This window comes from Suillus discolor (genome assembly GCF_016758755.1).
Source record: "Suillus discolor strain FC423 chromosome Unknown F5147scaffold_102, whole genome shotgun sequence".
NCBI lineage: Eukaryota > Fungi > Basidiomycota > Agaricomycetes > Boletales > Suillaceae > Suillus > Suillus discolor.
In genome coordinates this window covers 92,037-118,609 of record NW_024541349.1, presented here as the reverse complement: position 1 = coordinate 118,609, position 26,573 = coordinate 92,037, and the positions used below count along the sequence as shown (strand labels likewise).

Below are 26,573 nucleotides of genomic sequence, written 5' to 3'. Positions count from 1 at the left end.
TACGCACGTGCACGCACGTTCCTCCTCTGATTCGACCACCAATGTGGTCCCACACCTATGACTCGGTCTGACTCGTGCCACCAATGTGGCTTTCCTCTTTCTGTTTCCCCTGACTGCGGATTCCCGCACGTTGTATTCTTACTGTTGGTCCGTTCCAACGTTTCTCGGTCTCATTCCACATTCGACCACCCATCACTAATCCGGCTATGTTGCCAACGCACCTATACCATTCTCGTTTCCCCTTTACCCTTACCTACTGTGCGGTAGCCTTGCCCTTAACCCTTTCCACTTAGTATAAGTAGTCGGTCACCCTGTACTAGATTCTCTAACTTGAATCTACTCAATCTTCCCTGGAACATACTCCTCTCTGAAGCCCCCTCAGCTTCAGTCTCTAGTATCTTTTCTTAGTCGCTCATCGCGACTAAGTCTACCTCGATCAACCTCATCGTCCGGACAAGACAGTCCTGACCTTGAGTGACTTCACAGACATCCGTCTATGAAGTCACGTGACACGCGCGTACTGTGATCGCTGCCGACTCGTCGTCGCCAGTCTCACTTGCTATACCGGACCCTTCCGGTTACGTCATGAACGTTAGCGGACGACGCCCCTCTTAGGGCTCCGCCTAACAGATCTATTTGAGTGCGTAACACATTGTGACTGACGGTGTGACAGTCGGACGGCCATGTTGCGCTGTCGCACGGTGCAAAAATGCTCTTGAGAGCAATCGTCATCATTTCTGTGCAGCAGAACATCGCCACCTCGAGTCGGTCTGTGCTGTGGACAGCTGTAGCGAGCCAGTGATGCCGGTTGGTGCTGATGGGAAGATGCACAAATCTTGCGATGATCCGGTTCATCTTTGAATGGAGGCTGCCAATGTTGAATCCTCGCGTAGTGGCAAGAGCAGAACACAACACCAGAGACTTGTGAAGTTGAATGATTCAATTGCTACGCATAACATTTCTCCCCCAATCATGACTCACACAGAAGAAGACGTCCCCCTTCAAGATGTCGAAGAATGGTATGAGCACGATAATGTGTCTGGTGCTGTGCGCTTCCGTCAGGCGCCAACAACCACATCAACTGGAGTCTCGGATGTCGATGGGTGCGGTGCCAAGGATATCCCATCCAAGATCAAGGCTACATTCCGGCGTCAGCGTACGAACAACGAACAACTCATCGTTCATCCCTGTGGTATCATCTCTGGTCGTGGTACAATGTACCACCATGAGGCTGTCTCGAATGTGCTGGTAAGTTTGGTTTTCTGTCGGAAGGACTATGCTAACTTATGTTCTTAAGATTATGGTCGAGAAAATGTTCTCCCTCCCACGTGCACGTAAGCCGCAGCACTTGATCTATGACTCCAATTGCAATGCGTTGCGGGAGGTTGAGAGTCGTAAGATTGCGTTCTTCGAGGGAATGGGAATGTGTGTAGATGCCTTCCATCACAAGACAAAGCACAAGGCCAGTGATCTGTTCTGCCGCGAGCGCTGTGACATGAAGGCCTACCCTGAACTCCTCGACGACGACAGGGGGTACTATTTCAACTCATCGATTGTGGAGCAAACAAATGTTTGGTTTGGCAGTTTTCACAACATCTGTCGAGAGATGACACCAGTGAAGTATGATTTTTTTCTTGACGAAATGATCCTCCGTCGAAACCGTATGACTGTTGCTACCCTTCGCACACAAGGCAAACTTCCTCACCATCCACATGTTTAATGACCTCCCAATGTATGATATTTTTGTTAGTACATAATAATGGTGCCGTCGAAAATACAGCGCAGCTTCTCTCAGCGCGAGTTAAAAATGAATCAGTACTAGCAGTAACCCGTGGTTTTTGCCCAAGTAAAACTAAAAGTGCGCTGTAGGGATTAATCTCTAAGCAAAAACAGGCATCACACATCATATTAGAGATGATTATCATCGAGAAAATGTCTGAATGAAGCAACTTCCCAGTGTTGCTGCCCTATGATTTTTGTCGAAGGTGCTGTTACGCTGACCGTCGGTCGGCGTGTGCGAACTAGGATAGGTCTTCTCAGCGACGACTCAAGTGAGTCTACTAAAGCTAAGGGTGGTTCTCAGCTTGACAGAACGTCAAGGGTTCCTCCGGTGATCTCGGTAAGACGGCACTCGTCGAGATACAGGGCTAGCGGATACGGCTAAGAAGCAGGGAGCAACTTAGAAGTGCGGTCTTATACAAGAAAGCTGGAAGGCTTAGTTGAACAAGTTCTGGGATGAACCTAGTAGATTAAAGTAAAGTCTAAGTACAATAATCTGTCTACTTATATGTGCTACATATATGTATTCTAGCTCAGTCTGTAATCTATAGTATATCTAGGATCTATGATAACAAGACATGAGGTCAGATAGGGTACATGAGGCTTAACCTCTGATCAAGCATGCAGCGCCAAGTGCGACTGCGCATAGGTACATGAGGCGCCAAGGGCACTCCGGATCTTCATGAAGCGACATGCTGTATACATGCGCTGATCTAGGGTGACCATGAGGCGTACAGCCTCCATGGATCAGGTACAAGGCCATCTAGGCCAGGGGCGGGTCACAGCGCCAGGGGCGGGTCACAGCGCCAGGGGCGGTGTCACAGCGGTCCAGACCACTGTCTTTCTAAGTGCAGGCGGTGTTCCGCCGCGTCGGGAGTCTAGCAGAGTGGGGGCAGGCATAGGCAGAGCTGGGGCTCCTGTAGGTGTTACGGATGCCTGTAACAGGTGCTCGATCGAAGATGATGTTTGGATAGTTTAGTGGGCAGCCCCAAGCTTTCTTGAAGTAGTCCTGCACTCGCGCTGAGAGAAGCTGTTATGAATGTGATTCATATGAATACTGATCCAAAATTGTTTACGAAACAATTTTGGATCGGTGTGGTTTTGAAGGCGCTCGAAGACCTTGATCCTCCTTCAAGGGTTCTTCACCACACCGATCCAAAGTTGTTTATGAAACAACTTTGGATCGGTGTGGTTTTGAAGGTGCTTGAAGACCTCGATCCTCCTTCAAGAGTTCTTCATATCCCTCCTGCTATCCAACATCATCTTCGAGCAGGCCAGTGGACGAGCGTGACAGAAACACCCTTGAAGAAATTCTTAAACTGCCTGAACTGCGAGGAATCTGAGTGTGTGACGGCCAGTGGGGTTCGGACAAAGCAATGGATAGTAGGCGCTACATAAAACAAGTGTATATAGAACAAACGTAGGTGCTATATAAAACAAGTATAGAACAAACCGAGGGACAATACTTTGACACTACTTCCGCTGGCTATGTTTCTTGCTCTCCAGACCCAAGGCAATGCAGCGCGCAGCAAGACAGTTCGACCAAAGGCCATCTTGAGTGCGCCCGCTTTGCTTGTGTGCCTCGAGGATGGTCAGTGGCGTCTCGCGCCACGCCTTGCGATTTTCATGATATGTGGCCTTAACAAATGGAGTGTCACCAAAGATGAGACGAAAAAGCTGCTCCTGACCATAGTTACGGAACTTTGGGATGTCCATCTGCTGAAAGCCGACAACCATATCAACTGTGTACATTCCCTGTGGCCAGACTCGTCGTGGCTTGCCATGATCGTATATTGGGACATGCACAGGAATGATGGACGGAGAAGCCTGAGCTGACTGGTGAGTTTCCAAAGGTGGCGCTGGTTGCCGAATGTCATTGACTGCAACTGATGCAGACATCGAAGGCGCAGACTCAATGGATGAGGAGAATGTTGATGTCACGAGCAGTGGCATTGGTGACATTGAAGTAGCGCGACGGGAATTGAAGTCATCCTCTGGTGGTTGACTGGGGAATAGTGATGGTGTCGGCGACATCGAGTGGGTATCTCGTGCCAGTTGCACTCATGTAGTAATGTGCATCTCTTGTTCTTGGCCAGGGCTTTGAGCCCAGCGGCGCTTTCCCAAGGACACCTTGGGTGTAAGTTGTGCCTCGTTGTCCAGAATCTCGATGTCCGATGATGAAGCGGCAATGGATGTCTCTCGTCGCTTTGTCTTCTTGAGCTCAGGTGTAAGTTGCATGTCGTCATCGAGAATCTCGACATCCGATGATGAAGCCGGGGTGGATGCCTGTCGTTGCTTCATCTTCTTGCGTATGCTATCACGCTCACCCTTCATATTGAAGCGCATGTGAGAAGGGCGAGTCAACAGTTTGGAAGACTTAAATAACTCATCGAAGCCGCTGCACTCAGTGACACCATGACGTCGTATGAAGACGTGGCAACCCGAGTCAAGAGTGAAGGGGTGAGCGAGCGTTGACGGAATCCAATGCATGAAGCTTTCCTCAAAGACGTCGATTTTTGAAATATTGCTGCCAAGGGAGTTGACAAGGGTGGGATCATCTGAGAGCTGATATTGTGGGAAGTACGGGCAGTGAACAGCCCACTGCATCGACACTGGCGTGTTGTCCTACACATCAGCAGTAAGTATTGTGGCGAAAGGGAAACCAAGAAGTAACTCACAGCATCAAACCAGTACAAGACAAAGTGCTGCCTGGAAGCTCGTTCCATCTCCTTGCGACGTTCTGACACCCTCTTGCTCTCAATTTCCTCTCGCGCACGCGCATTGAGGTCACCTGTCCACATTGGGTCAAGTTGATCGGTTACACGCAGAGGCTTTGACAGCTTATGAACCGGGAAGGCGTGTGGAGCTAAGGCATCACCATGCTGAGAGCGCATTGGCAGCCGGGTGATTTGCAACAGAGGGGGCAGATGAGACTGCTGGGATGGCGCGGGTGGTTGCAATAGTGTGGGTGGTTGCGATGGCGCGGGTGGTTGCGATGGTGCGGGCGGTTGTGTTGTCGACGCGGGTGGTTGCGATGGTGCAGGAGCTATCAAAATATCATGAAATGATGGGAACACAGCAGGCTGTCCAGCGCCAACAGACTGGAGTGCACGTTGAAGTGCTCTCAGCCCGTCGTTCGTCTGAACTCCATCCTCATGCCAGTAGGGCTCAGCAGGGAGTGCGAGAGTATCCTCAGCAGGGAGCATAAGAGTATCCTCCTGATCATAGTCCCAATTCCACTCCTGCTGCGCGATAGGGTGCTGCTGCTGGTTATCTGTCTCAGTGAGGTGCACTGGACATCCTCCCGCCTCCTCGATACAATGGGTGAGGCACTTCACATGCGGACAACGCAGCACGCTCGCTCGTTGGCAAAAGGCACCGTTGCATTTGATGCCTCGCTTGCGTGGCTTCTTGCCATTGCCAGTTGAGGCAAGAGGTTGCGTTGAAGGGAATTGAGTTGCGGAAGCAGCACTAGTGCCGCTCGTGAAGGTAGAAGGTGCCGGCTGAGAACTGGTGAGACTTGGGGAACGACTTGATGATGGGAGGAGGGCCATGATGTCTGGATGCGATAGAATTTGAGGGAACCAGCAGAAGAAGGAACATGATTGATGCTGGCAAGAAGGGTTAATATAAGGGTCAATAACTCATGCGGATAACACACCCTTGCCATCGGCTTCCCCGAGTTCCCATTCGCATCGCTCCGACATATGGTGATTGGAACTGTACCCCCACAATTCATGCAATCGGTGACAAGGCCAACTGCAGATTCACGCAGAGCCAATCTGGCCAGGAATGCGACATCCGCCTGTTGCAAGGAAGACATTGTGATAAGCGCTATCAAGAGTATGTAGGCGATGGCAGGTAAGAGACAAGTTGGGCGAGGAGGAAAGATGGGCGGGAGAGATGAGGCAGGATGGGCGATGAGCGACCATGATATGGTCCATTTTGATCGGAGCACGAACATAGCATGCCAACTGCATGTGGTGGGTTGACTGGCGGGTGCGTCGGCAGCCATCTACGACAGGCACACTACTGCTGACAGCAGGCGCGATGGCAGGCAGCTTTGGAATTGTCACAAAGCAAGCACGTGACCAAATACAATTCAAACTCAGCCCGGGTCAGCCGCATTTGCCGAGCGCCCCAGACTTTGGCCCCAGACTGGCCAGATCTCTGACATTCACCTAAATACATACCAACCAAGAAACAGAAAAAGGAAGCGTTACTGGAGGCCGTCACGGTGACCCTGTCTGTAGTACACTAGTGGTCACATCAAACCAAAATCAAACCCATTTCACTAACTGCCACGATGATCAGCTCTCACCCAATAGCTATAGCGTTTGAGGACGACTACGCCATTTGACGAAGACCCCAAGCAATAGAATGCTGCGTTACTACAACAAGCTCCGTTTTACCCAGATACATTGCGTGAGCTATTTTTCTTTCAATATCATGTTACCTGCTCTTACAAGGTACTGTAGAACCGCAGAAGATCCTGAAAGGTCATGATGGACCAACCAAATCCAAGGGAAAGGAACCGGTCATACTTGGGCCCCCTCGACCTCTGGGCGACAAAACGCCCCTCCCTAACCGCGTTGCCAACCATGCCACACCATTGCAAATGACTTCAATGACTATCTTGAACGATGCACTAAAAAGCAGACTGGGCGAACCTGCAATGTTGCTGCTGATTCGTAGCGAAAACTCATTTCATCAGAGACGCCCTTAGACATCATGCTGATGTGTTACAGGTGCTTCGGTATTCCTGATGTCATCACCGTCGGTCTCGATCTAAGTGTATGTGATGACGTGGCTGTAACTTCGCACATACAGAGACACAAGAACGACTTATCTGACGAGATCATTGAACAGCACTGTGCTCCGTGCGTCTCTATTTGTAAATTTCTGAGCGGTACCTGAAGACTAGGATCATACTTGGAATCGATATCCTGGTGTGCGTGTTCCTGTCCCTCATCATACTTCTTTGTCGGGTTCTTGTTTGATTGATTTTATGAAGAAACACCTCGTCAAGATAGATATTTAGCTACCGATCAGTCAACTACAGAGAAATGATATCGATCAAGAACGGAAAGTCAGATACATACTCTGAGTGTGGTGTGCAAGAGCGCAAATCATGCACAAGGCAGGCCTAGCCACAACGTGTGAGAGAGCTCATGTAACTTACGGTACAAGAGCACGCAAGAGGAGGCGTGCGTTCAATGGTTCCATTATTTACAGGAATTTAAAGGAAAAAAACACACTTACATAATGCAAGTGAGAGGATAGCAGGTGCAGGAAAGTGGTAGCATGCAGCAACAGGCGCAAGAAATTGGCGGGAGGTGTTGCACAGCATATTCCTGAGGATTTCTAAAATTCCTGGATGCGTGCCACATACATTGAAATCTACTCGTACAATCCGCTTCTCGAACCTTGAGAACAAATACAACATACGGTGCGGACACATTGCGTTCTTCACTGATACCTTGTCCCGAAAATCCCCTCTTCGTATGATTTGATTTCTGAATGTCATCAAGCTCATCAGACCAGAATCAGGAGGAGAGAAAACGACTTACGCAATGCGAGATGCTTGGAGTGGAACCTACAAAGCGCCAAGTTCCCCATCATGCACCATATACCATTGAGTTCCGCGTTCTTGCTGCGCCCACCAACTTCGCGCCAGACGCTATTCAGCTCTCCTTCTTTGTCAAGGCCCCAGATAGGATACATTTTATCATGCAGGGACTCCGGAAGCAGAGCACGATAGGCATGACGTGCATCAGCGTAGCTGATAATAATGTGAATCACAATGTCTATTGGTCAGTAAGAAGAACGTACCCAGTTGCGAAGATCACTACGTCCGCGTCGAGAGTAGAACCGTCATCGAAAAGTAAACCTGTCTGGGTAAAGCGCGAGATTGGCCCATCGCTCTTGAGTTTAATCTTCCCGTCGATGATCATCTGTGAAGCTCCAACATCTTGATATTAACATTATATGGTCAGTGCAGACACGCTCCAATCCGTAAATGGACCAACCAAGATAGTATCCTCCTCCCTTATTCCATGCCATAAGTAGAAAGCCAGAGTCGTCGTCGCCCAAAGTTGTCTTGAAGCCTCGTTTTCGCAGACCGTCAAGAAGCTCCCTGAATCCCTCCTCCATCAGGCAACCGGAATATGATATGCAATCACGTACTTATCTGCATCAGCAATGTCTTTGGTGACACGTTGGTGTACTAATTTGAGCAATGAATTTGGGTAAGACGCATTCACGCGATCCGCGACATCAGTAGGAGGGCCGCCCTCCCAGAAGATCGCTGGGTGCGTTTATAATAGCAAAATTGTGAAATAACAGACAACTCACCCATTAACCTCGGCATCCCCTCCCTTGTGGACATGATGTAACTCGGGCTACGTTGAACCATGGTCACATCTGCGCCAATTTTGCTTAAATATCATCAACATGCTTTAAAAAATCATTTACCAACGCCATTTTCGACATAGTCCGCACATATGTCATGCGCTATACTTTATGGTGAGCAGTGAAGATACAACACTCATGATACGACCCATACCAGACGTGCAAGCGCCAACAACGACGACCTTCTTCCCTGCGTGATCAGTTGCAAGATTGTGATGGCTGGAATGCAATATCTGCCCCTTGAAATTGTCCTATGTGAGTATTTAATGTTAGCCTAAGGATCCTACATTCATGGATCGAACGAACCTGCCCTGGGATATCTGGAACTCGGCCTATACCACTACCAAAGCCCAGGGAGAATACGACATGGTTGACCTCAAAGGTACGCTCGCCTCTGTCAGGACGTTGGACCGTGACACTCCATTTCTTTCCCTTCGTACCCGGAATGACGGACATGACCGTAGCGCTGGTCCAAACGTCGAGCTCCATACTGTGTGCATATGATTCTAGCCAATCTGCCAGTTTCAATGCAGGCGTGTAGACAGGCCACGAGGTAGGGAACCTGCGTAATTTTTGATTAGACAGTCATGGACGAACCGAGGTGAGAGACTCACGGAATGTATGGCATGTGGTCATACCCTACACATAGGTGGATTGAGCAAGAAGCAAACACAATATTCTGACATAGCGATAGGCTCACAAACGGGATCATGGAGACACAGCGCTGCATAACGCTTTCTCCAATTATCACCAATTCTCTCGTTCTTTTCCACTACTAGAGTCTTCATGCCAAGCATCTTAAGCCGGGCTGCAACGTCGAGCCCACTCTGCCCGCCTCCTATCACTACGACGCTGGGCTCTTCGTCGATACATTCAATTTCACGTGCACGCTTCGCGGCCCACTTTCCGTGGTTTGGCTGGTAGTCTCGTCTGGGCCCAGTCTGTTCTGGAAAACCTTTGAGATTTTCCAGGTTCGTGAAGACGGTATGGGCCTTCCATGAGCCATCTGCGAGTGGTACAAGCCGGAACACACCAGATGCAATACCGACTGTAGTTTCAAAGTCAAAAAATGCCTGAATCCAAGCGATATCAGGGTATGGTCTCTGAAGCTCTACGAGATCTTCCCTGAGTTTGAAAGAAGACAAGGTAAATAGTGGGAGTTGGTCTGTGAGGAATGTTTTCACGGAAGGAATGCTTTGGAAGGTATGGAAGTCCCATGTTAAGGAGAGCATATCGCGCCAGAAGACATCATCGACGAGGAGATCTATGACTGCTGATATACTCTTTGACTGCATTGCTTCTGCGAAAGCTAAGAACCATTGACTCGCGATGGCTTGAACATTGACATCTGGAGGAACTGAGCTTCTGAGGCTATCGAGAGTAGGGAGGGCCAGTTGGTTCGCCATGATGGACAGAAGACATGATCTTGCGATAATCACCGCTATAAATGCTTTTTGCCAGGACGGAGTTTCATCAAAATCCATACGTACGGACCTTCAAATTCCGTTCTACTTCCTGATCAGATGTTCACATCCATCGACAGAATCATGATAGGGGATGCATCTGAGCTCAAGTGACCTGCCACCGTGACTGCGAGGGTGACAGGCTTTGATAACGTTCTAAAGTTGGCCTAAAAAGATTAGTCACTTGCAATGCAAAGTTGCCACGCTCACCCGAACCTGTACTATTGCAGTGAGTCAGTCGAAGTTCCCCGCAGCAGATCAGATACGACCCTAATCAATGCTCTCTCGTACACCCGACACCTGTCGTGAATGAATTCTCCAAATCTTGCTGCTCTGCCCGACGATCTTTTATTGGAGGTAACATCATGCCTATCCTCTAGGGCGGATATTCTCAACCTGGCACTCTCAGTAAGTATCCCAAACTCAATTATGACTTGTTCTTTCCTGAATCCATCACACGAAGAGCAAATACCTGTTCACTAGCACATGCCCTGTATTGTATGCCCATGTGCACCTCGGGACCGCAGAACAATGCCAGCGAACCCTGTCGATGCTCCGTTCTCGCCCGGACGTTGCGCGCCATATCCAGAAACTCCACATTCGATTTTCTGCCTCCTCCAACTATATGGTCGATATCAATGGAATTACGATCTCAGCGATGCTGAGAGAATTAGCGCCGAAACTGGATGTGCTCCATACTTTCATCTGGGATGCGGATGAGATCCCTCAATGCGATGATATGTGGTTCGCCTTACGAATGTCGTATGTCTGATCGGCGAATCATTTCTCACTAATTACTCAATTTTGTCACAGGTGCCCACGACTGCGCACACTTGGCACATGTTATGGATCTGTGATACCCAGCCAACGAAGCCATGTATGTGCATAACAAAAATGTGTACCATTCATTCATTTTCTTCAGTTACTGGGATTTAAGAACCTTCGTGGGTTCTCGTTGACCCTGAAATATGGATATCACACTCATCATACAGATGACTTTCAAGGTCTGTGCTTTGTTGACATGTAATTTCTTAGCACTCTGATGCGTCGCAGATGCTCTTCCTTTCGATGGTCGTCTTTGGGATATGCTGATCAGGCGTTCTCCGGACCTGGAGGAGCTGCATGTCTTGGGTGGACCGTTGATTCTAGACGGAACAGTACACCCGCTCTGCAACGCACGCTGGCCCCTCCTACATTCCCTATCTCTAGGGGACGTCATGTTAGATTGGTCTTCAGGACCAGGGCCCATGTCCTCCAAGCGCCCCTTCATAGCTTTTTTGGAGGCTCATCAGCGTCTGCGGTTTTTTCGTATATCCCGCACTGCACTGAGTCCTCATATCCTCCCTTCACTCGATCCATCCGCTTTACCACACCTTACCCATTTTACTGGTTCGTTGGAACACCTTCAAGCCCTAGCCCCATCCCATCCACAAATCACACACTTAGCGATCGAGGAGCCGCTAATCATCCGTGATCTCGCACCTCTTTTAATTGCAGGGGTGTTGCAGAGCCTGCGCTGCCTCACTGAACTTCGCGTTGCCTTCGTTTTTCATTCTTCATATGAAAATGGAAACTTGATTAGAAACCTTGTAAGCGCTTGCCCTGGACTGACCACGTTGGAGATAACGTGCGCAAGAAGGTCGTCCTTCAAAGTTGTATGTCTTTCTTGTTTGCCACCTGTATACTAAGTTTTTCGATGTCTCTCAGGACACACTAGCCAAATCCGTCAACTGCCTCCCTCGTCTGCGTCACCTACGGTTGACGCTAGTTCCGATAGCCACAGGGGACTCATTGCGCGTTTGCGCATCCCATGTCGTACAAGCGATCCCACGCTTACAGTCATTTGCACTGACGTTCATTTCTGCCTCGCTTCCTCTATCTCTTACCCCCGTCGATTTTGGCTTGTATGAGGAGAGTGGGAACTACATTGTTCGTACCGATGAGCATGGGCTGCCTCATTCTCTGAGCTGCACCGAGCGAAGACCTGCGCTACGCCTGCCCTTCACACTTCCAAGCATCCCCATCCCACTAACAGTGCCGCTACTGACTTTTTCTCCTTTCACATCTTCTTCTCCGCCAAGGGAGAGGAAAATGAGAATGCAGCGATACTTGCTGAACCTCCATCCAGGCACTTCCAAGCATGGTGGGTTAGGTCTTATTTTAGAGCGTAGTACGGCAGGGGATGAGGCGAGGGTGCTTACTGTTCTTGTAGCCCTGAGCGGGCTTGCGCTGTGGGGTTTCTTTGCATAGATTTAGTGGGTACGTACAACCTAACAGCTCTTATTTAAATTATTTATTATTTATCGGAGTTAAAGTTAATTTATTGATGGAGCACATCATGCTGCGCATGGTCTTACTTCGCTCGGAATTTGGGGACATGATATTGATAGATTCTCAAAGCCAAGAAACATGTCAACTCACCTGTGTATCAGGCACTAACTTGCACTTTCAGGGTAATGGAAACTACTGCAGCACAGGGTTGCTATCAAATTCATAACGCGCCAATCGTTTACTATACAGCCTGCGGTATATGGCACATCATTCTCATCGTGGGGCGATGCGTGCGGTTGTTAGTTCCTCCGAGGGCTTAGTACAAGCTGCGATGGTGATTCTCTGGGAACATTGGCACATCATGTAGCCATGCGGTTGGTTATCCCTCCGAGGGCGACCATGCCAGGACATATGGTCATATCAAAGACATCAAAAAGAAGGTAGGCTAGAAACGAAGGTACATGCGACCCGGTTCACAACCAGTACGGCCGAGATCTGCTCTAGTAATATTCTGATTATGAGCACCGACGATATTCTAATTATACCAGCAATATTATGACATTCTCCTAGATGAGTTCTGAACCTCTACCATCACTCGTTCTGGTCACCACTCCGTAAATCCAACACTTCTGATCTAACTTGGTTAAAAATGATTGTATGCTTTGATGATAGCGATGGATGTATCAGATAATGTCCTGCTCAGCAGCTGTTAGTAGTTGACACGCCAAAGCTCGGTTTCTGTAGTTTGAAGTTTGAATCACCATGTCCTTTGTAACCGCCCGGCGTTAATTCTCGATGGTATATGTTCTCTCTTAACTTGATCGCTATTTGGCTAACTTTTCCGTCAGTATCGGAGTTGGTCAGAGAACCACCGACAGCGCGCTAGTTTGCGCTGAGAATGCGCTTTTGATACATTTTGTGGCAATGTGAAAGCTCACCCATCGCATCGCTGTGCACTACACCACTACTGATCCAGCCAACCCCAAAGCAATTACATGGAAATATACAATTCTTTCTTTAAGGGAAGTTACAAATATCGACAGGACATTGTCACTTGTCCATCACGCACGCGTCCGCCATGACATAAGGACCACCAATTGCTTGACCATACAACATTCACACAGTCCAACCTCCTTAACCTCCAGCCAAGAAACCGCGATCATTGAGCCCGATCTTCCAGATATCGTCATATCGCTTAGACTTCAGGTCTTGCTGAATACAAATATATCAGCGGGACTTGTGACAACTCCATCAGATATCACATACGCAAGCGATGCTGTAAAGAAACGATAATTGTGTCGATTGACTCCAACTTCTTCTGAGAGCGTTTAGCCGATCCTGGTATCCAGTGAGAGAAGCCAGCTTCACATGTATGAACGGCAGAGCTCAGAGCTTCCCTGACGGCAGCTGCATTGGGAGACACTATGTGCTGCTGAAGAGCAACACGAACAGGGTAAACGAACTCCTGACCAAGTCCATGGGGATCCTGGTCCCAAAGATAGAAAGCGTTTTTCGAAAATAATGACAGCAGCTTATGATCAATAATCAGCAGATTCATTGCGATGTGGCATATAATCTCACCAGAATCAAGCTGCATAATCTTCCTCGATGTTGACAACCCGGAGGGCTAGTGAACCCTTGAGATCGGAACCATGTGGATGAGCTGTGAGCAATGCGACATACTGAAAATTGTAACGTGGACCACATCTCGACTTGTAATGCTGATGAATCATGATCAAAAGGAAGAAACGGTTCAGGCCAAGTCTACTTCCATACTGTGATTATCAGCACATCAGTGCTCCAGCTCGACATAGGATCAACACACTCACAGACTGTCAAGGGATCAGCAGCGTGTTCGGTCAGCGAGACTCGAGCTTGACAGAGGATAAACACATTCACGATCTGTCAAGGGATCAGCGACATATTCTGTCAGCGAGGCTCGAGCTAGACAGAAGATATTGACACACTCACAGACTGTCAAGTGATTAAAATGTGTTCGGTCAGCGAGGTTCGAGCTCGATAGAGGTTCAACACACTCACATCCTGTCAAAGGATCAGCAAAGCTCCAGTTCGACAAAGGATTGACACACTCACAGCCTGTCAGGGGATCAGCGATGTGTTCGGTCAGCGAGGATCCAGCTCGAGACACTCACGAACTGTCAAAGGATCAGCAGCATGGTCGGTGAATGAGGCTCCGGCTCGACAGGGGATCAATACACTCATAGACTGTCAAGGGATCAGTGATACATGTGCGGAATCTGGCATTATGCATGTAAAGATACTAGACAAGAAGATGACAGCAGGACCGATCACCCGCAAGAAAGACACTTTGATGACCAAGTGTCTTCACCATCTCTATTGTAGGCCTAAAGGAGTTTCAAACATGTGGGAAAATCGAAGAGTGTCCTGGCGGTGGCCAGCGTGCTTCTGTGCTTCTGTGTTTTCTGGAATGTTCATGTTAAAAAAATGTTCACTTTCACGACGAGAAGATGTACTCCACCGCTCGAAAAACCTTGGAATCGTCAACTCGTTTGGAGGAGTGACGAGAATGAGAGAGTACATTAACCTGCTATGAATGACTTTGATGAGTGTGAATGTCCGCCTTGGAAAACCATGTGTACTATTACCTACGATAGATACACGGGAGCAAGCCCCCCAAGTAAAGGGCTCAGTCCAACATAGGGTCTACGACCCCAGAGGACAATAAACCTGATTTAAAAAAAAAAAAAAAAAAAACCATGTGTACTTTACGGACACTTACGGAGAGGCCAGTCACCCAACTTTGATGGATCAGCGGGGGATACCTTCGCGCTGGGTAATTCACGAGTCCAGGTGTTATACAGGCACCCTTTAAACTAGTTAGTACTACCTGACAGTGTACGCCACTTCGATGGACAGAAATCGGAATGTAAAAAAAACCACGTGTATTTGAGGGTGAACAATATAACTCTGAGGTAGGCCTTAAAAGAAAAGAAAAACGTCACGCCACTGCAGCAAATTCCTCATCTACATCTGAAAGGGTACCTCCCCCAGAAAAACAAATGCAAAAATCAACCGCCAGTCCCTCAGCCGCCGTGCAATCAACAGACAATGACTGCGTCACCAGTCAACGCAACACCATAAAACAAACGACCGCCCAAACCCATACACTAATTTGTGGCAGGGCCGGATGTCCTGTCGTTTTCGTTTACGGTGTCGGCACCGACTGGCCCACGGTCAATTGCCTCATCAATGACCACTCGTCGGTCTGCAGGGGCGGGTTTTATGGGCTCAGCCATTCACCTCCCCGCTGCGACACACAGGACGCACAACAAACGATGAGCCCTCCGCAGCTCGCTCCTGAGAGCTTGGGGGTCGATAACAGTAATCGCAATGATAAAGTCATCGCGGGCGGTAGCGAACGGAGAAAAAAGGAGGATCAAAGAAAACAGGAGCTCGAGAACGACGAGTACACCGAGGATGTACAACCCATATCCGTCAGGTGCCGCGGATGTCGGAAGGCCATCAGCCTTGACAAGCGCTCCAGGTACTATCCTGGGCTATGGGTCAAGCACAGGGGTAAATGCCCGGGCATCCTCAAGATAGAGGCGAGCTAATCTTTCCGACGAATGGAATGAATAACTAACTCGATTTCATAGACGTATAACAAACTAACCAGGAGAAGAGACTGGTTTTGTCCGTCGAATACAGAACGGCGCCCGCTAGCCGCTTCCTCATTTGCATTTGATGCGAGCGGTGAAGATTCGGACGAGGATGAGTACGAGGATGCATACGAGGTGATGGGATTCAGCAGTAAGTCAGTCCTCGATGGGAGCGAATTCCCCGATTCACCACGAAATCTAGCGTCGGATGTGCGATTCCTCCACGACTGCTGGGAAAAGGGTGAAAGGTGACGGGTGTACCGGTACGCCACTACAAAGGAATTCATGGACATCTTAAATATTATGGGTGAGCGTCAAAGGCAAAGGTTCAGAGCGTGCTTATCAACCTTGACATTGGAAGTTATGCACTTACCAGTAGCGAACATCTACGTCCCTTGGGCCTTGTAGGCAAACCGTTGTGACTTTCATTTACAATACAATCCCCTTTTAAAGTCCTCCAGGATTTCTGTGATATGATCACTAGACAAACGAATGGGCATGGAAGCTAACGATCCTTTGTGCTTGCTTTGTGCCCAATCAAGTTCAAGCTCAAGCATGCGGTATGATGATCGACACCTAGAATCCTGGATATCGCCGTGGCTGATTTTGAGTTCTCGGACTCGGAAGGAGCCGGCACTGCATTCTTTTCTTTGTCTTTATGGTTGCTTTGTCTCTTCACCTGGAGTCTGGACGGCGAGGCCGGACTGTACATTCGTTCCTCACTCAGCGCTCAGCCTTCGCAGTTGAAGTTCATATCGCGTTTCTTTTACTGAGGCTTGATATACCGATGCTGGAATGCGTTATCCAGCTATCTATCTTGATACATGACATGGTCAGCTAGCCGTGCTGGGTCCCAGCTCAACTACTCAGGCTATTTGCTTAACCTTGCTGTTTTTGCATTAGACGACGGCAGTTAACTTGCTGTGCTGTATTAGTTCTGCAGCCAACGGCGACAACTTGGCTAACTGTTCTTCGAAGCTTCAAGATCTAGTCCTTACTGTCGCAAAGTCTGCACTTGAACATGAGTGGACCTATTTCTGCCTGCCTATCCCTTTGACCATGGCATGTCTTGCCTGCGTCCCGCCCACGCCATATCATCAACTTCAACTCTACAGCTGGCAATCCGACGTGCTGCGTATGACATCGGTCAGACTCTGATTGCAGTCTGCGGCGTTGTTGCGAAGATGTTAAAAACAGAGGTCCAGCTGAACAGTATGTTGTTCGTGCAGAAATGATATAGACGTTCTGGATCGCTGGTTACACGAAGTGCGACACCTTCAACAGCTCCGGGGTATTGCGTCATCTGAATGAGGGAATCTGATTTCGGGTATTCGCGCACTATGACGCTTTCTCGCAGACGTCGCCTTGACTGTTTTCGCTGCTTTGGAGGGCTATTGCGATCCCTCAAAGGCTAAGCCACGAGATTCACGCGTGGTGATATTTTGTGAATGGTACCCACATCGGTGAATGCAAAAGTCCTCTGTCATTATATGTGTGTAGTGATCATGTACGAAATGACCGTCCCGTCTACTGATCCATTATTATTCCCATCAACTTTTAACCTTCCGCTGCATCGAGTCTTTAAAAGTTGCAGGCCCCAACCATTCCATTATCTACTAGATGTTCAAATTCATCAGTCAAGCCTTACGCCATCACCGGGACCCACTCACAGGCTGTACCATCGTCACCGTCACCAGGCCCGTCACATTTGTCTGCCACTGCGAATCGCGTGAATACCATGGACAAGAGTAAGACGTAGAAGCTGGTGTTGGACACACTCATAGTATTGAATGATTCTAAAGTTCGCTGGTTAAGATGCGTTGTCTTATTCCAGATGAGATTAGTTGGGCCCTTTTATGTAAATGTCAGCTCGGCGAAGGGGGAATGCATGGGTTTAAAATTCGGGAATGGTTTTTCCAAAAACTTTGAATGTGTCAAGTCGCACGACGTACGGTACTAGTAACTGTTACCGGAACAAATCCCTTCTCCCCCTTCGTCCACGTATGCTTAATTGCCTTACGTCTAGCATGAGTTGCTGTCGGCTTGGTGTCAATTGACCCCGTCATGATGTGCTGCTCATTTGCAAGTTGGCAACCTCCAACAAAACGTATTTGTTGATGAATTTAATGACAAAATTCTGAACTCTCTATAGCTACCTGGTGATTACCGTGAGTGATAAATGATAGTGCACTGAATGAAGATTGAAAAAAGCCAAGATTGGTATCTAAGTTCAGATATTTTAAAAGAAGCACTTAGCAGACCACACGCCCCTGAACAAACGCCAGGTTACCTAGTAATGCTTACTGCGCCCGGAATTCCTCCCCATCGACTAGATCTTATGTAAAATAAACTGCATACTATGCGCCATACAACGCAATCTCTCAGTGGAAAAAGGATTGGTGAGGAATGCGCGTGTATGAATAACTGCTCTACATTGTCCATCCGTCGAAGTCCAGCTGCTCCACAATCTCGAAAACCACTGCATTCCACATATCACGTTGTCCTTCCATCCTTATATATCGCTCAAGCTGGACAGTGAATCGCAAACAATTTCCTCTGAGACTGGCTCATGCGACTACTTTCAACAGATGCCAATGTCAGGCTCACGCTCTCTCTTACAGTTCTAGATCTCGGAACTGATCCTTTTGCGCATGGTCAACTATATACTGCACTGTCCCGCATCAAAAACTGTCAAGATACTGCTTATTTTCAGGAGCAAATGAGGACAGAGATACGGCAAATATAGTATACAAATGTCTGCTTTTATAAGAGTGAATAAAACCCAACGACCGAATATCATCGCTTGCAGTAGCATAATTTCCCACTACCCACTCAAATAATAAACTGGAAATAGCTGAAGGCTCCTGTCACGATATGTGTATAGTGATCATATACAAAACGACCGTCCCGTCTACTGATCCATTATTCTTTACATCAACTTTCAACCTTCCGCTGCATCGAGCCTTTAAAAGCCGTCGCAGGGCTCCGAGTCACCAAGTCTATCATTTACTAGAGGTTCAAATTCATCAGTAAAGTCCTACGCCATCACTGGGACCTACTCACAGCCTATACCATCTACATCGTCACTCTGGCTCCTGTTACACTCCGAGTCACTGGTGACGCGTCTGACGGGTGCTGCTGAGATTTGCGCGAAGGCCACAGACAAGAGTAAGATGTAAAAGCTAATTTTGGGCAGGATCATGGTAGTATTGAATGATACTGTTGGTTAAGATGCGTTTTTGTGTGCCAGATGAGATTGTACTTGGGCCCTCTTATACATCAGCTCGGCGGCGAAAACTTACCGAAGTGAATGGCACGTTGCTTTGGAATTTAGAGATAGTATTTCCCTATATTTTTGTCAAAGGTAAGATGGAAGTCGGCGTTCAAATTCGGTGCACAGCGATTCACTGATGCGGACTTACTATGGATGTATTAATCGTAAGTATTGCCTGGCGGTAAAGGTCTCAGAGTACCAGAACTGACCCATATGTGAAGGCCGGGATGATGGCACCCGCAGGTTTGTACTGTTTTTGGATCCAACACCACAATGCTGATGCACAGCACCTCCGAGCAAGGACATGCCGTTAACTTTGAAAATAACATGACTTTGAGCGAAATCTGTTTAATGCAGTTGCTGCCATAATGAAGTACTTCGACCGAAATAGTCGGCGATAGGTTCGCAAGTTGGATTGGAACTACTCAATAATATCTGCGTGATCCGGGCTGATCAGGCAGAGCCCAAGAGGTGGATTGGGACGTCATATTAGTATACTCGCTGGATGCCTCGAGCGGTTGACCATATCTGACTGTATGAGTTGTTCTGTCAACACCACACGTATTTTTACGAACGAAGTTACATTCTACACCTGCATAGAGATACGTCCTGCGGTCCGATAGCCATGTATCATGGTGATTGGTCTAGCTCAGCTGCTCACCTGTCACGTTGACTCATGAGATTACCCTGGATTGAGGACAGTGGTGCGCCTCACATCAGGGCATTCGCGCACCTGGAGATGCGATCGGGACACCGGGGTCCTTGCAAGCTTTCGTAGAATGTATTGTCCTAATACTTCTCTACAAAGGACAAAAATTGGAATTAAAAAAACCTTTACCTTATGGTACATCTTTCAGATGCCACCGTAAGCCTGGTTGCCACATGGCTACGGTGAGGTGGAAATCTGAAAAGCAGTTCAATTTCTGTTATCCATCGTTTCCTAGGTGCCCAATGCTACAGTCGCTGCGATCAGCATCAGCATCATGTGGCAACGCCACCGTGCAGCCCACAGAACTTGAAGGAGCGACTATCCGAGTACTAGAAAACATCAACACTTCAAAACAAAATTTATCGGCAATCTCCTTATCTCGTGGAGCAACTCCAACGTCGAAAACAAGTCCATAATGACTGCACAACAGTTGGACCAATGCGCGACACATGGGTCCAATTGTTGTACATTTTACTGGCAGCTGCAGCACACCATCGCGATTCGCAAGTACTACCTCCCACCCTCTGTCAATATCACGTTTCATCGATTCATCTCAAGCAGCCATTGTCATGAGTCTTCACGAGAGCGTGCATTCTAACCTCAATAAGTATGACTTGGAGATTCATCTGCATGGTCACAAGCGTCTAGCTATTTGCTAGTAGTCAGCACCGAGTTGAACATTTGGTGTTGATCGACTCCGCTGATTAATCATGGACGTTTCAGCTAGCCGCTCTGCTCGACTCGGACTACATCTCAAGATATGGCCATATCATTTGGCGTCTCTATCAAATGAAAGTATTTATTTCCTGGATTTTCGTCGCTCTGGCGTTTCAGATGTATCACTCTCACGCACATGTCGTTTTCAGTCATCCTTGGCAAACTTTTTACGAGCCCACATACACAAACTCTCGTCCAATTTGTGCAGATACATTTCTTTTGGCCTATGCAAGTACAATTGTGTGTATACTTCAGTACGCACTGTATAGTCATGGAGTGCAGTCTGTACAGGTATCCGTTCAAACCTCCTACACATCCGAAGTCATTCCATTTAGCTTATCCACCTCCTCATAAACTTTTGTCCAGTCACGACAAACAGTCTCGTATCCCCTGACGGCAGACCCCACGTTATTTACGACCGGCTCAATTTTGATGTTGGGGTGGCACAAAATTGATTGGCGAAGATAATTCATGCAGTGACGAGTAACCGACGACGGGGGGCGCTTTTCCGCATAGTTGTCACGGATAATTCCCAGGCACTTGAGCTGGTGAAAGAGCGTCACCGTGTAAATGCGACTTTCACCCGTCTCCGCATCTTTGATGGGAACGGTGTGCCCTCCCCGCGGAACGAGTTTCGCAAACTCTTCTCCGCCCTCGTCGGTATCGGCGCGGTAGTGTGCTGTTTGGTCTATTCGCATCCATACTGGTTCTCCGAAATCTATTTGAAGGGATAGATCTGATGCGTGGAATCGTCAGTCAAGTCTGTAGGACACGCTCAAAAGCTTTGTAGTACCATCGCTGAGAGCAATTCCTTTGAAAAGACTGTTGTCGGAGAAATGAGGCCTTCGTGCAATAAGATTGGCAAGGCCAATGCCCATGACTGTGGCGAGTATCGCTTTAAGAGCAAAGAAAAGTCGTCTCATCACTGCTATGTGCAGGGAATCGCAGTAGCTTTTGGCGCTTAATATCCAACTACAGATAGTAGTAGTAGCCCCGTGGCAGTACGCTACTAGTGCGATGCGGCTGTGTGATTCCCGGATTGATCAATCAGAGTCGCCGCATCATAATGCGGAATACGGCCAGTAGTCACCTATACAATTGAGGCCATAACAAGGCACGGGGACTCATGATCATCGTAGGGTTGCTTCGGATCCAGATCACTGCGTGGCTCGCAGAAGCATTGAGGTGCCATAAAGTTATGGAAGGCAAAGGTTAGCGTAATGAGGACCCGGTGGTGGGGCTGAACTTAAGGCAGTCCATCACTTAGCACTAGCAACCAATTACTTATCTGCGGATATTAGTTTGAGCGCATCAGCTCCATGATAACACGGAGGCCAGCGCTTACCCTTACTATGATAGTGCTACATAGTGGGAGACCGATACGTCATAGATCTTCTATATACGCCGGTTAATATTAACGTGTTTCCCTTCAGGCTGAACGACTACGCCGATGCAAGATTTCGTTACATAAATTCAAAAAAGTCCAAAGTCCAAGCAATACAATCCCGAGACCGGTCTACTGTCAAAGTATACTAAATAAATATTCGTTTTACATGTACTCTGACCCGGGGCATTCTACAACTGTTATTTTAGTATCCAAGCGACCTTCCTCACACAGTCGTTTCCGCTGAGTTGTGGTCACTACTCTTGTAGTTCGCATGCACTCTAATGCCAGAGGAACTAGTGAACGTTTTGGAGCCATCCGGCAAACTGTACCCGAAATCACCCATACGGATCGCTTGCACTGACGGCTTCGAGGTCATGACCCTAGACATGGTTTCCTGAGACCAACCCTTTCCTTGCGCGACCCGGAAAACTATGAGCAACATTGCAATTATCTGTGGCATGTCGTAAGCAGCGCGAATGCCTCTCTAATTGCCAGTGCTAACCTGAATCTGAGGCAGCAATTCAATAAATGCTCCAAAGATGGGATTGTTTAGAATGAAGAGTATCAGAAGTGCCAGCGAAAACGTGGAATAAAGAGCGGCAGATTCGACTATCATCGCAGCAATCGACGTGTACTGAGTGCCGTAGCCAGGGCCAAGAACTTTGGAAATTCGATGACGATATGTGAGTAGACGAAGGACGATAACGATCGTGATGATAATGTTCAGTGCGAGTGAGAGGCCGAGATATGGAATGGTGTAGTTGATGCTACCCGAGGTGAAAAATGGGGAATTGCTGGTTAATTGAAGCAGCCACATTATACCCATAACTATTGGTTGCGATAATGAGCGTCCGATACAATCAAACAGACATTAAAAGTAATCAACTGACCGATAGATGCACCCAACATCAGACAAGGGAACAACATGATGATCCACACTGGCACCATACACCCTCTGTAAATTACCATGCAGCGCCAAACCTGAACAGATATATTAGCGATAACATTTTCAACGTCGAATACCTCTACTCACGACCAATCCATCTGAAAGAGCCATCATCAGAACACCACAGACGTTTCCAACACTGTCCACAGGAATGCCGAACATGTTATTCTCAAATGCGCTCGGACCGCCTGGATAATTGCGATATTGAATGAATGCAAGTTGTGTGAAATCAGCCAGCACTGCCACAAATATGGTGCCGAGGATAAAATCTACGGTGATGTATATGAGTAGAGGCAGGGTCTTTTTGTAGTTCGTGCGGGTAATTTGCCGGATGAGGAGGTAGAAGCACATAAAGAACAGTGTAACACCAATGCCATATGCGATGGAGCTGACCACTGCACCCTGCAACCAGCCTTTCTCTGCGAGAAGCACTTGAGACGATTCGTCTGGTGTCCAACTAGATGACATGATATATCAGATGGCGAACAGAATAACCTGAAGGATCCTCAGGCTTCCGCAGGAGGAAGGAGATATCTGGGGACTCGGGGGAGTGGGAGCGAGTCACGACCATGATGTGAGCACCTCGTTAAATAATGCCGAAACATATCCATTGCAAGGTTCTTAAGCGAGTGGGATAAACCGTGAGTTGCCACTGGTCATGACGTGGCGGGATTAATCACTACAATTGCAAAATCGGAACCTTTTAATTGACTGAGTATTTCCTCTTCAGGAAACGACTCACGAGTCACGAGGACGCATGTTTGAACGGTTCCACCGCGGAATTGGAAGTCCAGGGAGATCCGACGGTTCCTCCCAGCTAACGCGCATCCGTAAGTTGAAGCTTGATATATGATATCAGAATGAATATCAGAGTAGACTAGAATTGGGAGGAATTTACCTCATAGCACAGCATCGATACTCGATTAGTGCCTTGTTAGCGTTGAATCCGAAGTAGATCGGCTCCCAACAAGTTTGAAACTACCGAAACACCGCCGTTTCATCTAAGCGCTTGGGCGGCGCATGACACAGCCGCAATAATCCAAGTTGAACGTCCCAACTTGGTCCTAACGTTGTCATTTCCAAACGCATCAGCCTTTATCGCGTATCAAGTCTTATTTGGTCAACAGTATACCTCCGACGCGCCCCATAGGTTGATCTTTGAATGGTTGAAGTTACAGGCAAAGTAGATTTCAAAGTCGGAGACGACGCGTACCAGACTTGGTACAAAATCGTTGGTGATCTCACTTCGGGTGCACATCCTCTCATCGTGCTGCATGGTGGCCCTGGCGTCTCGCATGAGTATATGACACCTCTCGACGAAATCCACAACAAATGCAACATCCCCGTCGTCTTTTACGACCAGATCGGCATCGGAAAGTCTATTTTTGAAGGTGTGGCAGACAAACCAAAAGAGTTTTGGACCGTTGATCTCTTCGTGGATGAGCTGGAAAACCTTATTGCCCACCTTGGTGTCCAGAATGGCTTCGCTCTTCTGGGTCACTCCTGGGGAGGGATGCTTGGGGCGCACTACGCCAGCCACAGACATCCTGTGGGTCTCAAACACCTCATCATCACCGGCGGAGCGCCGTCCATGGCACTGTGGGAACAAAGCACTGGCCAGTTGCTGAAAGCGCTGCCAGCGAATACGAGGGAGACGATTGAAAAGCACGAGAAGGAGGGAACGACGGATAGCCCCGAATATCAACAAGGGATGGGGATCTTCTATGAGAGGCACGTTTGCAAGACCCCCTGGCCGAAGGTGATGGAAATGTCCTTTGCGGCAATGATGCAACATCCCACCGTATATCATACGATGTAGGTGATGTCTCGATGCATCTTTCTGACATGTACTGATCATGGTTGCCAGGATCGGACCGTCAGAGTTTACGATCACAGGAACGCTGAAGTCATGGTCGTGTCTGGATCAGATTCACACAATCACGGCTCCAACTCTGCTCACCAACGGTGTGATGGACGAAGCGCAGGACGTCTGCGTGAGTCCTTTCTTCCAGAGAATCCCGCATGTGAAGTGGGCACAGTTCTCGCAGCGTCACATGCCATTCTTGGAGGAGGAGAACCAAGCGAGGTACCTTCAAGTGGTGGCTGATTTTCTGACGTATCCTTGAATAGTTAATCCTGTAAAATACAAGGAATATTGAATGCATGGGAATGGAATAACCGGATTGTCGCAGCGATTTCCTCCTTCCACGGGTACAGCAAAGCATTAGCCCAAAGAGGGATTGTTCTATCCCATTGGGAAGACGCATAAGTAATTTGCAGGAGCCGGTTTGCAGGGCTTTTCCCTCGTCTGAACTCGAGACAACTTGGTTCATGCAACTAGGCAGTGCTACTAGTAGAGACTGAACGATTTTGTTGGATTGAACAGGCTCGGATTTGAAAATTTAAACCTAGTACAACCATCGAACCACTCAGTAGAATAATACATAGTTCTGCAGATACATTCAGCGAACAGGTTGAAGCGTACGAGGTAGTGTGTCAATTCAGTCCCAACGCGTCCTCCACTGCAACCACTTCTCGTGGTACTCTTCAGATACTGAAATGGCATTGCTCCAGTCCCTGCAAACTAATGTGTCCCCCACTCTGTCCTTCTCATAATCGACATTCAGAAAGTCTCCCATTTCCAGCGTATGTGCAGCATCACACATAAGAGTCTGCCGAAGATAATTGAGACAGTGATGTGCGTGATGATAATTGGTGAAGGGTTCGTCACGGCTGTAGTCGACGAGAGCCTCCTGCAGTATCCATAAACAGTGAAGTTGATGACCGAAGACCAGCACGAAGAGTCGCTGCTCTGGTCCTAGATGGGTGCGACCAACTATTTTCGGCCAACTTGGGAGGCTCTCCCACTCCAGTTGAGATTCTGTATCAGATGCGTTTAGAGCAAAATGCACACTCTCGTGAAGAGTCATCGCGACGGCTTCATGGGTGAGATCGACAGGAAATTCCCATGGGTAATCGTCACCAGCGTAAGTGTATTCTATGGCCTGAGATTCTAAAGTGCGGAGGTCAGTCTATCATGTTTTTGCTTCAACACGTATGGGAGGTACTCGCGATGTTCTGCCGGTTGCAGTCGGATGTGACCATGCCACATGGTGGCAAGTATAGTAAGCATTCCGAACATCCAACCAACTACCAGTTCTGCGCGAGACATCATGGATACCGATTACCTGAAGGTACTACTAGTGAGTCGTGACGCAAGTTCTTGATTATTATGGAGCCCAGATACCCTGCTGACATATGATTAGCACTGCCAACTAATTTGCCATGGCCCTAAAATACTTTACCCCGGTCAAGTTAGGGCTCCTCGCGGATTCTCGCATATGGACTGGTTGCACAATTGTCCAGTGGACCCATCACACGGTCAAACCTGTCCTTTCAATCAGCACGTGATTGCGCTGACAATTTCTATATTTATATACCACAGAAATGGGGATCCGAGTACTACGTCTCAAATTTGTTTTGAGGTGTTGATGCTTTTCTAGTTTGCACAATGGATTTACCCGATACTGAGAAGGAACTACAGTCGCTCCTTCAAGTTCTGTGGGCTGCATGGTGGTGTTGCCACATCACGATGATTCTGATGATTCTGATGCTGATGCTGATCGCAGCGACTGTAGCGCCCATTGGGCACCTAGGAAACGATGGATAACAGAATTGAAATTGAAATGTAGCGAACTGCTTTTCCACCCCACCCATGTGACAACGTTGTGGCACATCATAATCTATTGTTATCTCCGTCATCCTGAAAGATGTACCGTCAGGTAAGTTTTTTTTATTCCAATTTTTGTCCTTTGCAGTCTCAGAGAAGTACTAGGACAATACATTCTACGAGTAGTCTAAGGACCGATCGCATCTCCGGGTGCGCGAATCCCCTGACGTGAGGCGTCCTGTCCCCAATTCAAGGTAAGGTTATTTCTTTCTCATGGGTTAATATGACAGGCGAGCAGCCGAGCT

The 26,573-nt window shown here is 48.0% G+C and overlaps 8 protein-coding genes across 8 annotated transcripts; 3 read left to right on the top strand and 5 right to left on the bottom strand.

Annotated features, from left to right (window-relative positions):
* Positions 1 to 3,239: 3,239 nt before the first annotated feature.
* Positions 3,240 to 5,809, bottom strand: F5147DRAFT_764411 (uncharacterized protein). Its single transcript, XM_041440702.1, has 4 exons — positions 5,441 to 5,809; positions 4,458 to 5,390; positions 3,910 to 4,404; positions 3,240 to 3,690 (listed from the first exon to the last, which is right to left on the bottom strand). Exons 1-4 carry the CDS (start codon positions 5,792 to 5,794, stop codon positions 3,253 to 3,255), a joined length of 2,220 nt encoding a protein of 739 aa, XP_041286278.1. The 5' UTR covers positions 5,795 to 5,809; the 3' UTR covers positions 3,240 to 3,252.
* Positions 5,810 to 6,990: 1,181 nt separating this feature from the next.
* Positions 6,991 to 9,827, bottom strand: F5147DRAFT_724602 (uncharacterized protein). Its single transcript, XM_041439062.1, has 11 exons — positions 8,891 to 9,827; positions 8,805 to 8,829; positions 8,497 to 8,752; positions 8,345 to 8,441; positions 8,254 to 8,292; positions 8,134 to 8,202; positions 7,966 to 8,086; positions 7,809 to 7,915; positions 7,612 to 7,750; positions 7,350 to 7,561; positions 6,991 to 7,295 (listed from the first exon to the last, which is right to left on the bottom strand). Exons 1-11 carry the CDS (start codon positions 9,672 to 9,674, stop codon positions 7,249 to 7,251), a joined length of 1,896 nt encoding a protein of 631 aa, XP_041286277.1. The 5' UTR covers positions 9,675 to 9,827; the 3' UTR covers positions 6,991 to 7,248.
* Positions 9,828 to 12,154, top strand: F5147DRAFT_724600 (uncharacterized protein). Its single transcript, XM_041439061.1, has 7 exons — positions 9,828 to 10,061; positions 10,117 to 10,415; positions 10,467 to 10,530; positions 10,576 to 10,657; positions 10,707 to 11,308; positions 11,361 to 11,912; positions 11,969 to 12,154. Exons 1-6 carry the CDS (start codon positions 9,963 to 9,965, stop codon positions 11,901 to 11,903), a joined length of 1,689 nt encoding a protein of 562 aa, XP_041286276.1. The 5' UTR covers positions 9,828 to 9,962; the 3' UTR covers positions 11,904 to 11,912; positions 11,969 to 12,154.
* Positions 12,155 to 14,735: 2,581 nt separating this feature from the next.
* On the top strand, positions 14,736 to 15,964 carry F5147DRAFT_26419 (uncharacterized protein). The gene is made up of 4 exons (XM_041428928.1): positions 14,736 to 15,511; positions 15,563 to 15,716; positions 15,768 to 15,872; positions 15,927 to 15,964. Exons 1-3 carry the CDS (start codon positions 14,966 to 14,968, stop codon positions 15,815 to 15,817), a joined length of 750 nt encoding a protein of 249 aa, XP_041286275.1. The 5' UTR covers positions 14,736 to 14,965; the 3' UTR covers positions 15,818 to 15,872; positions 15,927 to 15,964.
* Positions 15,965 to 20,435: 4,471 nt separating this feature from the next.
* On the bottom strand, positions 20,436 to 21,260 carry F5147DRAFT_724578 (uncharacterized protein). The gene is made up of 2 exons (XM_041439060.1): positions 21,059 to 21,260; positions 20,436 to 21,001 (listed from the first exon to the last, which is right to left on the bottom strand). Exons 1-2 carry the CDS (start codon positions 21,186 to 21,188, stop codon positions 20,574 to 20,576), a joined length of 558 nt encoding a protein of 185 aa, XP_041286274.1. The 5' UTR covers positions 21,189 to 21,260; the 3' UTR covers positions 20,436 to 20,573.
* Positions 21,261 to 21,697: 437 nt separating this feature from the next.
* Positions 21,698 to 23,314, bottom strand: F5147DRAFT_643435 (uncharacterized protein). Its single transcript, XM_041433121.1, has 5 exons — positions 23,267 to 23,314; positions 22,686 to 23,215; positions 22,543 to 22,633; positions 22,155 to 22,480; positions 21,698 to 22,103 (listed from the first exon to the last, which is right to left on the bottom strand). Exons 2-5 carry the CDS (start codon positions 23,064 to 23,066, stop codon positions 21,876 to 21,878), a joined length of 1,026 nt encoding a protein of 341 aa, XP_041286273.1. The 5' UTR covers positions 23,067 to 23,215; positions 23,267 to 23,314; the 3' UTR covers positions 21,698 to 21,875.
* Positions 23,315 to 23,582: 268 nt separating this feature from the next.
* F5147DRAFT_724568 (proline-specific peptidase) lies at positions 23,583 to 24,729 on the top strand. The gene is made up of 3 exons (XM_041439059.1): positions 23,583 to 23,599; positions 23,740 to 24,413; positions 24,466 to 24,729. Exons 2-3 carry the CDS (start codon positions 23,761 to 23,763, stop codon positions 24,722 to 24,724), a joined length of 912 nt encoding a protein of 303 aa, XP_041286272.1. The 5' UTR covers positions 23,583 to 23,599; positions 23,740 to 23,760; the 3' UTR covers positions 24,725 to 24,729.
* A 237-nt stretch (positions 24,730 to 24,966) lies between these two features.
* On the bottom strand, positions 24,967 to 25,996 carry F5147DRAFT_724557 (uncharacterized protein). Its single transcript, XM_041439058.1, has 3 exons — positions 25,904 to 25,996; positions 25,671 to 25,846; positions 24,967 to 25,611 (listed from the first exon to the last, which is right to left on the bottom strand). Exons 2-3 carry the CDS (start codon positions 25,771 to 25,773, stop codon positions 25,100 to 25,102), a joined length of 615 nt encoding a protein of 204 aa, XP_041286271.1. The 5' UTR covers positions 25,774 to 25,846; positions 25,904 to 25,996; the 3' UTR covers positions 24,967 to 25,099.
* Between the last annotated feature and the right edge of the window lie 577 nt (positions 25,997 to 26,573).

What these genes read in the sequence shown, in the direction of transcription:
- F5147DRAFT_764411 (XM_041440702.1), bottom strand. Translation starts at nt 5,794, where the DNA reads ATGGCTGCCGACGCACCCGCCAGTCAACCCACCACATGCAGTTGGCAT. An exon ending in CGGGGAAGCCGATGGCAAGG is followed by an intron (nt 5,391 to 5,440) that starts GTGTGTTATCCG and finishes CCTTCTTGCCAG; the next exon opens with CATCAATCATGTTCCTTCTT. An exon ending in TCTTGTACTGGTTTGATGCT is followed by an intron (nt 4,405 to 4,457) that starts GTGAGTTACTTC and finishes GCTGATGTGTAG; the next exon opens with GACAACACGCCAGTGTCGAT.
- F5147DRAFT_724602 (XM_041439062.1), bottom strand. Translation starts at nt 9,674, where the DNA reads ATGGATTTTGATGAAACTCCGTCCTGGCAAAAAGCATTTATAGCGGTG. An exon ending in TGTTGGCGCTTGCACGTCTG is followed by an intron (nt 8,293 to 8,344) that starts GTATGGGTCGTA and finishes CATAAAGTATAG; the next exon opens with CGCATGACATATGTGCGGAC. An exon ending in CTATGTCGAAAATGGCGTTG is followed by an intron (nt 8,203 to 8,253) that starts GTAAATGATTTT and finishes AAATTGGCGCAG; the next exon opens with ATGTGACCATGGTTCAACGT.
- F5147DRAFT_724600 (XM_041439061.1), top strand. Translation starts at nt 9,963, where the DNA reads ATGAATTCTCCAAATCTTGCTGCTCTGCCCGACGATCTTTTATTGGAG. An exon ending in TTCTCAACCTGGCACTCTCA is followed by an intron (nt 10,062 to 10,116) that starts GTAAGTATCCCA and finishes CATCACACGAAG; the next exon opens with AGCAAATACCTGTTCACTAG. An exon ending in GAAGGTCGTCCTTCAAAGTT is followed by an intron (nt 11,309 to 11,360) that starts GTATGTCTTTCT and finishes GATGTCTCTCAG; the next exon opens with GACACACTAGCCAAATCCGT.
- F5147DRAFT_26419 (XM_041428928.1), top strand. Translation starts at nt 14,966, where the DNA reads ATGCAAAAATCAACCGCCAGTCCCTCAGCCGCCGTGCAATCAACAGAC. An exon ending in CGGGCATCCTCAAGATAGAG is followed by an intron (nt 15,512 to 15,562) that starts GCGAGCTAATCT and finishes TCGATTTCATAG; the next exon opens with ACGTATAACAAACTAACCAG. An exon ending in CGAGGTGATGGGATTCAGCA is followed by an intron (nt 15,717 to 15,767) that starts GTAAGTCAGTCC and finishes CACGAAATCTAG; the next exon opens with CGTCGGATGTGCGATTCCTC.
- F5147DRAFT_724578 (XM_041439060.1), bottom strand. Translation starts at nt 21,188, where the DNA reads ATGAGACGACTTTTCTTTGCTCTTAAAGCGATACTCGCCACAGTCATG. An exon ending in AGGAATTGCTCTCAGCGATG is followed by an intron (nt 21,002 to 21,058) that starts GTACTACAAAGC and finishes TCCACGCATCAG; the next exon opens with ATCTATCCCTTCAAATAGAT.
- F5147DRAFT_643435 (XM_041433121.1), bottom strand. Translation starts at nt 23,066, where the DNA reads ATGTCATCTAGTTGGACACCAGACGAATCGTCTCAAGTGCTTCTCGCA. An exon ending in GATGTTGGGTGCATCTATCG is followed by an intron (nt 22,481 to 22,542) that starts GTCAGTTGATTA and finishes CGCAACCAATAG; the next exon opens with TTATGGGTATAATGTGGCTG. An exon ending in AATTGCTGCCTCAGATTCAG is followed by an intron (nt 22,104 to 22,154) that starts GTTAGCACTGGC and finishes GACATGCCACAG; the next exon opens with ATAATTGCAATGTTGCTCAT.
- F5147DRAFT_724568 (XM_041439059.1), top strand. Translation starts at nt 23,761, where the DNA reads ATGGTTGAAGTTACAGGCAAAGTAGATTTCAAAGTCGGAGACGACGCG. An exon ending in CCCACCGTATATCATACGAT is followed by an intron (nt 24,414 to 24,465) that starts GTAGGTGATGTC and finishes CATGGTTGCCAG; the next exon opens with GATCGGACCGTCAGAGTTTA.
- F5147DRAFT_724557 (XM_041439058.1), bottom strand. Translation starts at nt 25,773, where the DNA reads ATGATGTCTCGCGCAGAACTGGTAGTTGGTTGGATGTTCGGAATGCTT. An exon ending in ACTGCAACCGGCAGAACATC is followed by an intron (nt 25,612 to 25,670) that starts GCGAGTACCTCC and finishes TCCGCACTTTAG; the next exon opens with AATCTCAGGCCATAGAATAC.